The sequence below is a fragment of the Thermobia domestica genome, chromosome 10, assembly GCF_964235325.1.
Source record: "Thermobia domestica chromosome 10, izTheDome1.hap1.1, whole genome shotgun sequence".
Lineage (NCBI taxonomy): Eukaryota > Metazoa > Arthropoda > Insecta > Zygentoma > Lepismatidae > Thermobia > Thermobia domestica.
Window position 1 is genome coordinate 11,424,359 of NC_137463.1, and position 13,478 is coordinate 11,437,836.

At 34.7% G+C, this 13,478-nt stretch overlaps 1 protein-coding gene across 8 annotated transcripts in view; it reads left to right on the forward strand.

Moving 5' to 3' along the window:
- Nucleotides 1-13,478, forward strand: part of cyc (basic helix-loop-helix ARNT-like protein cyc) — a 323,518-nt gene that overhangs the window by 297,059 nt on the left and 12,981 nt on the right. For 7 of the 8 annotated variants that reach the window (XM_081727689.1, XM_081727685.1, XM_081727687.1 and 4 more), the window contains 5 exons: nucleotides 670-834; nucleotides 2,600-2,870; nucleotides 4,385-4,523; nucleotides 10,119-10,237; nucleotides 12,129-12,214. In XM_081727689.1, coding sequence (XP_081583815.1) covers nucleotides 670-834; nucleotides 2,600-2,870; nucleotides 4,385-4,523; nucleotides 10,119-10,237; nucleotides 12,129-12,214 — 780 coding nt within the window. Of the gene's footprint in view, nucleotides 1-669; nucleotides 835-2,599; nucleotides 2,871-4,384; nucleotides 4,524-10,118; nucleotides 10,242-12,128; nucleotides 12,215-13,478 lie in introns of those variants that run through there. The other variant, XM_081727692.1, reaches the window with a different exon arrangement.

Below are 13,478 nucleotides of genomic sequence, written 5' to 3' on the forward strand. Positions count from 1 at the left end.
AAACTTACCTAATATTCTAATTCTTATAAGCAAATGGAAAAAACTTACCTAATGTCGTAATTCTTCTAACCTAAGGGAAGAAAACTTACCTAATGTCCGAATTCTTCTAAGCTAAGGGAAGAAAACTTACCTAATATTCTAATTCTTATAAGCAAATGGAAAAAAACTTACCTAATGTCGTAATTCTTCTAACCTAAGGGAAGAAAACTTACCTAATGTCCGAATTCTTCTAAGCTAAGGGAAGAAAACTTACCTAATATTCTAATTCTTATAAGCAAATGGAAAAAACTTACCTAATGTCGTAATTCTTGTAACCTAAGGGAAGAAAACTTACCTAATGTCCGAATTCTTCTAAGCTAAGGGAAGAAAACTTACCTAATATTCTAATTCTTATAAGCAAAGGGAAAAAACTTACCTAATGTCGTAATTCTTCTAAGCAAAAGAAAGAAAACTTACCTAGACTTTAAAATTACAGGAAAAGAAACTGATCATTCTAGCTGTTCTCTATTGGTTTCGCATAGTTTCACAAGGTAAATAGGCTAGAACACTTCTAAAAACACTAGTAGTGATGCGTCGAGATGACTTTTTTATGTGAGGTATACTGATCTAACAGCAACCAAAATGTTCTCCCACACGTCATTTACACCATGACTATTGGCTTCTTTTCAGCAATGTTGCCTGTGAAGACAGACGTGCCTCAGGGTCTTTCAAGACTGTGTCCAGGTGCACGGAGATCGTTTTTCTGTCGCATGAAGTGTAAAGTCGCTCCTTTCGTCAAAGAAGAGGCTGACACTACCACTGGTTGCCATAGGAGAAAAAAGTCCCAAAGTTCAGGTAGGTTGATAACCATCCTGGGCTCCTCCTAGAGTCAGTTTTTGTACTATATACAATAATACTGATAAATTTAAAGGTTTATTGATTTGAAACCTGGCTTTGTGATGAATAAATGCCGTTTGCGGGAGAGAAATGAGCATGATAGTTCAGTGGTAGAGCGTTCAATTCGGGTGAGAAGGTTCGTGATTCGATCCTGGTCTGTGAGTTCGTAGTGGACAACGTTGTTTTTTTCGCGGTGTTCTCCCGTCCTCTCTGCGATTTCCATTCAACCAATTCTTCAATCATCATTCACTTGTATTTATCATTCTTTTCCTTTCACCCTTCCCTTCAGGGTTCAACAATGATATTTTATTCCAAAGATTATTTGCATGGTTGTCTTGAAACATTCCTGTTTCTTTCCAGTTGCTTTATCTTCGTTATTTATTATTACAATATTTTATCATTTTGCTTTATCGTCGTTATTTTTGAATCATTTTCTTTAACCTAGTCGTAAAACATAAGATTAATTTTTACTTTATTTACAACACGCTCTTCTTAAAGATTTTAAATGGACATTTACAATAACGTTTATGTTTTAAATGAACATTCACAATAACTTTATGAACCCTTTCTGATCCTATATCGCAGCTCATTCGACATAATGACTTTTCTGTTCCACTGCGATGTCGGAAGACATCCGACACGATATTCTTTCTCGTTCGCTTGTCAACTCGGTTGTCGGAGGCCTTCCGACCCATTTCCTCGAGTGTGGTACGGATACTACTCAAGAGATAGCCTAGATTGAACTCTTTCTGTTTCTGTGTATTTCGATGTGGAGAGGTAATCTTCATTGTATTTACGCGGTTGTGTTTGTGGAAAAACTTAAGGGAGCGTGCAAGTAACGACGAGATTGCAAAGTTTTTATATATATATATATATGTAAAATTCAATTATTTTGTGTAATCTAAAATAGATAATAAAATCATCAGATGAGCTCATATGTGTTTTTGTCACATAAACAATTGTAAGTGTTTGTTCAATGATCTGTGTGTGATATCACAAACCCCTGATTACTTCAACTTCATTTATATAGATTTAAACCATTTTGATCACTTGTCTTCTTGAGCAGACTAGTAGAAAACATATATCTGCCTTTTTTCTCCTTCTTTACATCTTAGAACTAGTTCTTTACATTTCTTCACAAAAGTAGATGTAAACATATTGTCTCATACAGTAAACCAATCTTTTAACGGGCTAATTGAGGCGTAACGGTATCTATAAAATCGACTGCCCGTTAAATTGCAGATTGTGTTATGAACAAAATTTAAGATACGATATTAGACCTGAAATTATGTTCTATAATATAAATGTATAAAAGATTTAATACACATGCCATATTAGCTTTTTTTAAAAAAATACTTTTTTAAAACTTACAGCTGCGTGTTAGGAGACAAGAAAAAAGTCGTAAGCTTCATTTACTTTCTCGTTAAATGTTATTTCTTAGTAACCAAAGAACTTTCTTCGAACCACATTTGCTACATTAGTTCAATTCTGCCCATTAAATCCGAAGTCCGATGATTCAAGGTGTGGCAAATCGATGATCTACTGAATTTCAGTTTTGCAAGAAGAGTGATGCTCTAAAGCTAAGAAAATCACTTGTTAATTAAAAGTAATTTCAAAATCTTTCTACACTCAGGTATACTAATAAAAAATCTTCTTTATGAAATGTGTTTACACTTATTGGTATAATGCTTAAAAAACGATTTTTTTTTTTTTTTTTTTTCAGATCGGAAGTATTGTGTTATTCAGTGTACGGGTTATTTGAAGTCATGGGCGCCAGCGAAGATCGGAATTCAAGATCAAGATACTGATGGCGATGGTGATACGTGTAATCTGTCGTGTTTGGTGGCCGTTGGTCGCCTGCAACCTCTTCTGTTCTCCTCAGGACTTCCTCTCGGAGAAGGCTTGAGGAAAGGCGGACGATTCCCTAATATTAGGACGATCGAATTTATCTCAAGGCACGCCATGGATGGCAAATTCTTATTCGTGGACCAAAGGTACGTATACTTATGATAATATTCAAATATTTGGATTTCTTTCGTTACAGGATAATAAGCGCCAGACAATCGTTTTGTAGAGGAAGTTAATGCACTAATTTTTTATAATATGGAAATAGAAATTTAGTTCACTAACCTAACAAACTACTTAACCTAACTTCACCAAAAATGATCGATAAAATACATGCAAAATATTGTAATTAGTTTGTTTTCGTCATTTGCAACAAATACAGGTAGAGCCATAACTTATATGACAAAAATGTATTTGAATTAGTTACCAACTACGAACTACGAAATTATTTCAGTTTCTATTATAACATTATGTTAGGTTAGGATATTCACTAGATGTTTTCCGACGTGATTTGGTCGGGGATTCCACAAAACATTGTGTTACTTTTTCTTTCTTTAGTTACAAATGTAGCCCTGTCTGGTCTAAGAAGATCCACTACAGACCTATTCAAATCCGAACCTTTTATTGAAAGCCTTTATAAAATCAGTTCTTACCACCATGTTATGCTCAAACTGCATCATAACTTACTGTTTACGTCCATTAGCTATTGGTATTCTAGTCAGTTGAAAACTATGTCTGCTAGTATCAAGCGACTTATTGACCACACTATATAACCAACGTTAATCAACGTAAGTTAGTTTTTGTCTTTACGAAAATGCCTTCTAATTCAAATCTTTCGTCAGTATATGTTAAAGCTTTGTAAAGAAATGCAACACATTCAAAAAGTTGAATACATATTGATCTCAAAACATGATGAGGTAACCATACTCGAAAGCAGTGATAGGCAACCTACGGCACGCAGACCAGATGCGGCCCCATGAAAGGTTCTATCCGGCCCTTAAAATGATTCCTAATCTGACGAATTTTAAGTTCACTTCTGAGAATCAGTGCATCCCAGTTCGAACCAGATTATGAGAAATTTCTAGAAAAACATTCAGATTCATTCATCACATTACCCTTCATACCTTTTAATCATTAATAGAGCTTAATATTACAAGAATTTTGTAAAATTAACCATTGTTATTTTTAGATAAAGTTGGCCTGCATTTTTTTTTTTTTTTTTTTTTTTTTTTTTTTTTTGGCCACTCTCTAAAAACTTTGTCCATCACTGCTCTAAAGTATAAGCGCATATGTGTGTGTTTTTATTTTCTAATTTTAGGTAAAGATACGATAGAGTATACAATAATTAAATTCGTGTAAATAGTATATCCGCATGAATTACTATTATACTGCTCTGCGTAACTGAGCACTTCATTTAAAAAGAGAAATTTTTATCCTCTCCTATTATTACTGATGATGTTGTTTATGTCTTGAGCGAAATATTACGCATTGCAAAGTTCGTATTCGTGTAAGATAAGTATTAAGCTTATACAAATATGGCTTCTGCGCTAAGTTTTTATTCGTAAGTAGTAGCTAAATTGCTGCTGTCCAAATAAGTTTCTTGACAATATTTAAAATTTTATACTAAGTTCTTTCTCAAAAGTAGTTTGATGTTTGTTTTCAGGGCGACGCTTGTGCTAGGATTTCTTCCTCAGGAGCTTCTGGGTAGTAGTATGTATGAATATTATCACCACGATGATATTCCTCATCTTGCAGAGTCTCACAAAGCAGCGCTTCAATCCTCCGAAAGAGTCACGACACAGGTATGCATAGAATCCCTTAACTCAGAATGGTTTAATAGCATTTTTGCTATATAGGATTTGTAAATATTTTCTTTGATCATTGTATATAATGAGACAATTGCTGATTGTACCTAATTCGGCTTATGCTAAATACTGGAACCATGTAGACATTCCCTTTGTACTATAATGAAGAAAGCAAGGAAACACGTATATAGTTAATATATTTAATAATTGCCGAAATTTTAATCGGAAATTCTTATCTTCCCGAGCCGCGTTTTCTTAAGACTTTTCACTGCAAACATAACTAACATCTTATGGCATCAATCGTTGTGGTACAGAAGTATCAAACAAAACCTTTCTTCTTATATATGTACAAATACTTCAATATTCAGTAACAAAAGTTGCACTCCTAAATATCTTAACTTTGACAGAACCATGAAGCTTTTCGTGAACGCAAAACTTTCCAGACTGGTTCAAATGTACTATATGGTTACAATCTTGAGACTACATATACTATCCTTGTGAATACCGTGACGGACTTTCTACTGCTTTGACTTGTCATAAGTATCCATGAACTAATATTCCATTATATTTTTTGTACAATATAATCAATTGACCCTCTTCCAATTGTTTCACGATGCATTAATAGCAATTCCTCTTAAAATATTTTTTCTGTACTTTTGCCTATGATTCTATAAAAATAACGAATATTTAAACCAAGTCGTTTGGTGGTTTTGCTACGAGCAGTCCCGGGATCGATTCCCGGTGGGGACACTCGGTCGAAAAAATGTAAAAGCTTTATTTTAGGCCAGCCTGCTGAGCGAGGTTTTCCCTGGGTTTTCTTTATTCACACCAGGCAAATGCCGCGATGGTCCTAACATATTGGTCCCAGGTCACTTTCTTCCTTCCCCAATTCTTTCTCTCTATCCTTTCCCCGGATAGTGTGATCGCGGAGGGACATCTCTCATACGTGACGGGCTAACATGGCCACAGATGCCGACAGCCCAAAAATCTAATTCCTGATCCTAATTGTATGGTGGTAAACGAATATCCAATTTAAGAAAGAAAGAAAAAAAAAAAGTAAAGAAAAGCATGGACTGTGTATACCTATTTAACTTGTAGGTTAAATTTTTAATTAGTTCTTGCAAATTAGTTGTTGTACCGTTTGCCTAAGATTGTAAAGGGTAGGAGACTCAGGCGGCAGGTCATGTAGCCAGAATGGAAGAAAGCGGCAACACTTTCAAAATTTTAACTGCATACCTAATCGGGAAAAGACCATTAGGAAGATTAGGTGCAGATGGGAAAACAATATTAAGATGGATCTCGCAGAAATAGGAATACAAAGTAGAAATTGGATCCAGTTGGCTAAGGACAGGAATCAATGAAAAGCTTTTGTAAACGCGGCATTAAACCTTCGGGTTCCATAGGCCATAGAGTTAGTTGTTGTAGATTAATATTTTAATAAGTTTTTCCGTCGGGTGTTTAAATGATATACGTGTACTAAGGTTAATCCAAGTTAATATTTGTAATCATACGTCAGTTTAGTTCCGGAAGTTGTTACATATGTTGTAATTTCGATATCTTGTAATGCAAGTATTAAATCTTTCGTGGGTCACATTATGAACCTGTAATAACAATTTCTTGATTATACTTATTTTCCTCATATCTGAATTATAACTTTAAAATTGCATATCTAAAAAGTAATGCTGAATTTAGTTATTTAAAAATAAAAGTATGAACGGTGTATTGTAGTAGTCATACCATAATTCCTGGAGTAAGGGGTTAATAACGAAGAATGTGTCGTATGCCAATGAATCAAGAGCAGTGATTTAGTAATTGAATACAGAATGTTTCAAAACAACACCGACAACGTTTGGGGGGTGATTCCTGACGCCAAGATAAGACAAAAAGTATAGACCAACCTTAGTGCACAAATGCTTCCTTTCGGAGTTATAGGCTGCCGGAAACATGAAAAAATGAAATCTAAAGGTCCATAACTCCAAAATCTAAAGGACCTACCGTAGTCGGGTCAAGACTTCACTTAGGAACTAATATATGCGCTATCCAAAAATACATGCTTCAAAATCTTGAGGCACTCACACAATAATTTTTATAGAGGGAGTTTGGTTCGGGGCATATAATTTGAAGTCCTCACCAATTACCTCTATAAAAATTGTGGAAGTACCGCAGGATTCTGAAACTTGGATATTTGGATAGGGCACATACTCAGAGCCGTAGCTAGAGATTTCGGCGCCCGGGGCGAAGTAGAATTCGGCGCCCCTATACTCATCTTACTAATCTTACCAATCATTATATATATATATAAGGAAAAGCAGCTTTTGTTGTTATGCTACGCTGAATTTTTATAAATCTTCTTGGAAAGACCATTGCAACAACTAAAAACGATCATTATGTATTCTTTTTCAAATAAGAGCTGTTTTCAAGAGTCTTATTTTGGGCTTTTTGTTAAGATTGACAAAACTACGTTTGGTTGTATACAAATTCACTAGGAGAACAGTTCAGGAAAATTACTACTATGTACAACGTTTAATACTATCGATAAGAAATTATATTTCAATACATTAAAAACTATGTGCTTCTAAATTGTTCGAAATGGGTGACAGTATTAATTTCCAATAATAATTGTAAACATTTTAATTTTATTCTGTATGTGACCACGTCAATAGCATTTTAATTTCGATCTTTTTACGGTAAAAAATATTTTGTGAAATGTAATGGAAATTCAGAAGGAGCCTTCTTTGTGAATTTCTAAATATTGATCGATTGAGGTGAAGAATATGTTCAATGTTTGTACTTAAAATCCAAAATATACTTTGGCTACTACATATGTCTGAAATTATAGTAATTACTTAATTTCTTAACGAATGAAAGTTCCGAATTTAAGCTACTTATTATTAATTAACATATTAAAATACACTAACACGTACTTATATTAAGAGTGTGCGTACTTATGTTTTGTATGTATGTAGATAGATAAAAACATCACACAACTAGACACGTATGCACAAAATAATATGCTGACAATACAAAAAGTTGATGAAAAAATGACCCCAATAAATTCCTTCAAACTGGAAGAATTTCATATGTTAATGGAATTTAAAAATAAATCATTGGTAGTGATTAGTATCTAAAAAAGTTGAACTTCTTTGGGCTAAGTTCTGATCCCTTAAGTCGCTATTCTACAAGTGCTTGAAGTTCGAAAATGTTATTGTTCTCCTCGTTTACCTTTATTTTTAATATTATCGCACAAACAGCAGCTTGAATGTGTCTCTTCACTCTTCTCACTTTCATACCTTCATTCTCACCGTCGCACAGTGGGGCCGAACCAGGCAATTCTTAGCAAAAACTCGAAGAATGAAGTAAAAGATTGACTTGATATAATTTGTTATAATGAAGCCTTAATAGTGTACACGTAAGATAGTGTGCAGGAAAATAAGTGATAGCAACTTACAATGAACTCATGGGACGTGTAAATTTGGTTATCCGCTGAAGCCGGAGAGAAGATAGGAAATTGATTTTGAATGCGACTATTTCTACATTGCGTGTAGATATTCAGTGACTGGTAAACATGGTGACACGACCGACATGTATGTATCGTTTTGTATATTTAGAATATTGATGTGATGTGTAGTCAATAATCACATTAGCTAATATCATTATCATATCCTTATGATAATCCCCTACTTAATATCATATTTGGAAAATGCTGTGGTACTGAAAGCATATAAAGTATGGTAAAACGATAGAATGGCATTTTACTAGAAAATATGGCATAATATGTCTGTGATTTTTTAATATGTCGTAACAGAAACATTGTTCTTACTGTATGCAAAGAGAAAACCTGCACATATTTGCACGTTTGGAAAATATAGCACATGAAAATGTTTGAGGAAAACCGCATTCTGGATGCAATGCTGCTTTTGAATTGAGCTGGGATGAATGTGAGAACAAGTGTTAGGTTATTAGACATGCATGCAGTGACAAAGTTGAATATAGGTCGATTCTGGGAATTTTGCCCCCAGACCCATCTTGTTTCCAACATCTAGTCATACTTCTCAGTCATTCACCAACAGAACTAAACTCTAGTCAAACATATTTGATTAATGGTGGCGACATTTTGAAACGCCAATGCTAAACAATCTATGAACCATATTAAAATGGTGTTGATCAATTCAGTATTGTGTTTTTGTGATGCATGCACAGAAGTGACATTGGAATCAACTGTAATGAGCCTCCGCTCGCTCCAGCTCAGAGCGTTCCAATCAAGCTCTGAAATGAGCTCACGTAATGCACGATGCAATATATGAAACAACCTGAACAGGTTACTGATGCTTGTAAATCATAATATGTTTAATGTATCTGATAATATATTCATATCGAGAACTTGTGATGAGATAATTTTTATGTATTGAAGGTCCTTGCATCTTCATTGTCATAACGAATCCTCCACAACTTTGAAATAATTTTGAGAAGCAAGAACTTTTCTTCAATTTTATTACTCTTCAGTTGTAAAATGAATAAGTACACTCTTTCCTTCCATACATAAGAATATAAACCAATCGTAAATTGCCAAATCAAAGCATATTGCCCACGCGTTTCTTTATGCCAATCATATAATCTGTTATATAATTTAGGCGCGAATATAAGGGATATTTCCTTTTATGATGTAAAACTATGTTTTTGATTAAATAATGTCGAAATAACATTATTGTAGCCACTGCATACGCCGAACTAATTGATTTCAATTTTCCGCTTCATATTGCGAATTCTTATTTTTGCCAAGAATTCAGTGCTTTGGCCCCACTGTGCGTCGTGATTAATCCGATTGGGTAGAAAAACGTTTTGAAGTCAGCAAATTCATCACTGTCAAAACGCCGAACACGACTTTGCTCGTTTCTGATTTTGAAAATGCTCATGCGTACACTATAAGTCATTACTCGGCACCTTGTATACCACATGTCATTAAGAAATCATGTATAATAAATCTTCAAGTAATAAGTAAAAACTTGTTGTGACTTATTTAAACTCTTGCATTGCGAGCGAAGCGAGCAAGAAAATTTTTAAGAAATCTATGTATTTCATTGATAACCTATAGCAATATTTATCTAATAGGGCGCCAATACTTTCTGAGGGCGACTCGTCTTTTACTCATGTTCAACACCACTTTTTCTTTTTCCTTGCTCGTGCGGCGCCCCCTTGCTGTCAGCGCCCGGGGCGGGCGCCCCGCTGGCCCCCCCTTAGCTACGGCTCTGCACATACTAGTTCCCAAGTCTTGACCCGAGTACGGTAGGTCCCATAATTTTGGAGCTATGGACCTTTAAAGTTCATTTCTTCATGTTTTCGGCAGCCTATAACTCCGAAAGGAAGCATTTGTGCACCCAGGTTGATCTATACTTTTTGTCTAAACTTGATGTCAGGAATCACTTCCCAAACGTTGTCGGTGTTGTTTTGAAACACCCTGTATAATGAAAGTCATACAAAAATTAACAATTTGCAAATCTTATTTAAAAATAATGGTTTTTTGAAATAAAGTAAATGACGTTGAAAACTATTTGACTATTGACATTCATGTGCTTGCATTTACTATATTTTCAGATCTACAGGTTTCGTAGTAAAGAAGGCTCGTTTATTCGTCTTCAGAGTGAATGGAAATCGTTTAGGAATCCTTGGACTAAAGATGTCGAATATTTGATTGCCAAAAACTCAGTGATTCTGTAAGTACTTGGTCCGTCAAGGAAATGAGACAAATATGAAATGTACTCACATTAAGAATTAAATTCCCATTATTTTTTAAAGCTTTGTTTTTAAAAACAAGTTATGTTAATGCAGCGTTTCTTAAACTTTTTTCAAGTGGGGACTATTTTTATTAATCAAAATGTTCTACTGATCATCCTACTCTTGTTCTGTTCGAAAGTATTTTTTTTTTTTTTTTAAAAAGAAAATATTACAGTATATTTATATTTTGAGAATATGAGTATTTGAGAATTGAGAGTGTTTGAGAAATGACAGTATATTTATATTTTTAAAATGATATCAAATCGAATTCAATTAATTTTATATTCGTACTAATACAAGAAAATATTTGTTTTATATATATAATCGAAACGCATCAAGAATGTTTTATAGTAATACTTCTATATAATCTATGAAAATTTGTGTAGTCTTTACCTGAAGAAATAAAATAATTTCTACCTGCTTGAGATTTTCAAATGGAGTATGTGATACGCATTCACTTGAATTTTATTGATTAATGTGTGATACGCATTCACTCGAATGTTATTGAGTCTCTCTTTTATTGGACTAGTATTCAATCTAAGAATCACAAGGCCATACCTCGAGGACCACTTGTTGCCCATGGGACACAGTTTGAGATAGGCTGCATTAATGCATTAATTTTCTACATATATCATTAGATAAATACATAATTTAAATACTATAGAAAGGTCTTTATTCACAATTATAGTTCTCATATTCTCAGTATTTCTTTCTCATAAACATTTAGTTCAGTTAATATTGAGTAGTGGATGTCAAATTAAATGAAATAAAATCTTTGAGTTTTACGTCCCACAGTTATGCCGGCTAGGCTAAAGGAGATGGTGATGATGAAAAATGAAGGAAATTGTGGAAGTGGGAGGAAATGACAAAACCCACCCACACAGTATTTGTCCACCACAAAGCCCATTTGGCGCGAACTGGGATCGAACCAGGAACCCCACGCACCAGAAATGAACTCTGTACCACTAAGCCACCGCAGTCCCTTAGTGAATGTCACATAACAAAAATGAAGCACATTCGGAGCTTATGACAAACCATATTGGTTCGTCTGCATCAAAAGTGATTTTAGCATTTTAACACAGAGTTTAATTGATTTTGAGATATATAATTGGCGGAAAAGTGTAGGAGTGTACATTAGAAGGAATTTGCTAGAATTAGCTCCACCACCGAAAATATTCCTGAACTCGTTTTTTGGACTGTTTGTCGGTACACACTGGATGTGTAGAATGTCATTAGATCTATGTACTTTTAAAATAGTTTTTAATTTTAGAGACATCCAAAAATCTCATGGATCTAAGTCAGGGGAATAAGGTGATTGGTCAAATTGACAAATTGATTTCTGGAGCAAGTAAACGTGAGCACTTAACGCTGCGCACAGATGCGCTATTTACCTGCTACTTCGCATAGATCTAGTCAATTAGTTTGTGACAAAGTTGAGTGCATGTTGGGAACTGTCGGAGCGTGCTCCAGTGCGAATGGCTGGATAGGTCATCAACATAGTGATACGCTCCGCATATTCCGGGAATTATATTTTCATGCGCCATACAGCAGTTAATTTTCTACAATTGATGCTTTTTATTCATCAAGTTACGATAATAGAAATAAAATAAAATAAATAAGAAAATGAAGGGGTAACAGGTGTTGAAGTTAAGAACTCTTTATTTATTTCAAATATGAGTATAACCGCGATCTTGTTTCCCTTTCTTCCTTTTTTTCTTCTTCTTCTTCTTTTTACTTCATTTTGGCAATATGTCATTGTGATTGAGTGTTACTTCGTACTATCTGATACAAACAATTGTTATATATATATATTTTTTTTTTTTTTTCCAGATCGGATATTCGTGTTGTGGAAAGCAGCGCTGTAAGGTCAGAAGGTTCGTCCCAATCTCAAGAAAACTTCGACTTCTTTAATCAATGTAAGTAATATAGCATTCAAGAGTTGGTAAAAATCAATCTGTCCGTAACGATTTGATAAAAGTTACTCTTAGATTTTGACGAAACAGTGTTCATTAATAGATTTCATTTTCACAACAGCATTAAGATGTACTGAATTATGAAAGCGCTACTGTAATTGTAGAAAGAATTTTTAGATTCGTTGTTATAAATTGAGTAGAAAAGAAAAACAACTGTATTAAATAATTTGTAATAATATTCTCTGTGGAAGGACTGGAAGTCTGACGAAGACACAGTTATTGTGTTGAAACTGTTACGTGATAGTGTTTTTTTTTTTTTTTTTTTTTTTTTTTAACATATTATCACATAGCCTCGCTCAATGTGTTATTGTGTATTAGTACAAAATGTAACAAGGCCTGATAGAATAGTTAAATAATTTGACAGTCTATTAAATAATTTGGCATTTCTTTCAAAGTATACGGGCTAAGATTTAGCATTATGTTTTTAAGTAAGAAAAAATATATATATAGAATATGGTAACACGCTCAGGAATTTTAACTACTGTTCTACTTACTGGAATTTCTGATTCCTGAAAATATCGTATACTTTTTAACTTTCCGCTCTCTTCTGTTTTTTGCACTGCTCGATCCTGATGAGTTTTTTTATTTTCCTTTATGTTTTTATTAAAAGGACACCGTAGTTTAGTGGTTAGACCGTTAGACTCATGTCTGCGTGGTCCCGGGTTCGATTCCCGACCAAGAGGGGCGCGGTGGCTCAGTGTTAGAGCGTTCACCTCCGGTGCTTGGGGTCCCTGGTTCGATCCCAGCTCGCGCCGTGTGGACTTTGTGGTGGACAAACACTGTGCTCGTGGGTTTTCTCGGGGTTCTTCCGTTTCCTCCCACTTTCTTCATTCCACCATTTCACTTATCTCTCACCATCACCGACCCCTTTAGCCTAACCGGCATAACCGTGGGACGTAAAACTTAAAGATTTCATTTCATTTTTTTTTTTTTTCGATTTCCGACCAGTGCTTCCCAATTTTTGGCGTTCACCCAGCGTCGTAATGCAAACTGGGGAGTCACATGAAGACAAGAAATGACGGCTACTAGTTGTAGAAAGCTCCTAATGCGCCTGTTAGGGACAGAGCGCTGACCACTGCTCTCCGCTAGGCTGGACGTAGTTTAGCCAGTCGCTAGCAGATGGCGCTGGAGCAGGCTTAGGCTCACAAATGGGCTGTTACACCAAGTGGTTTGGTTTTATTTGTTTATATTTTTATCACTTTCCATA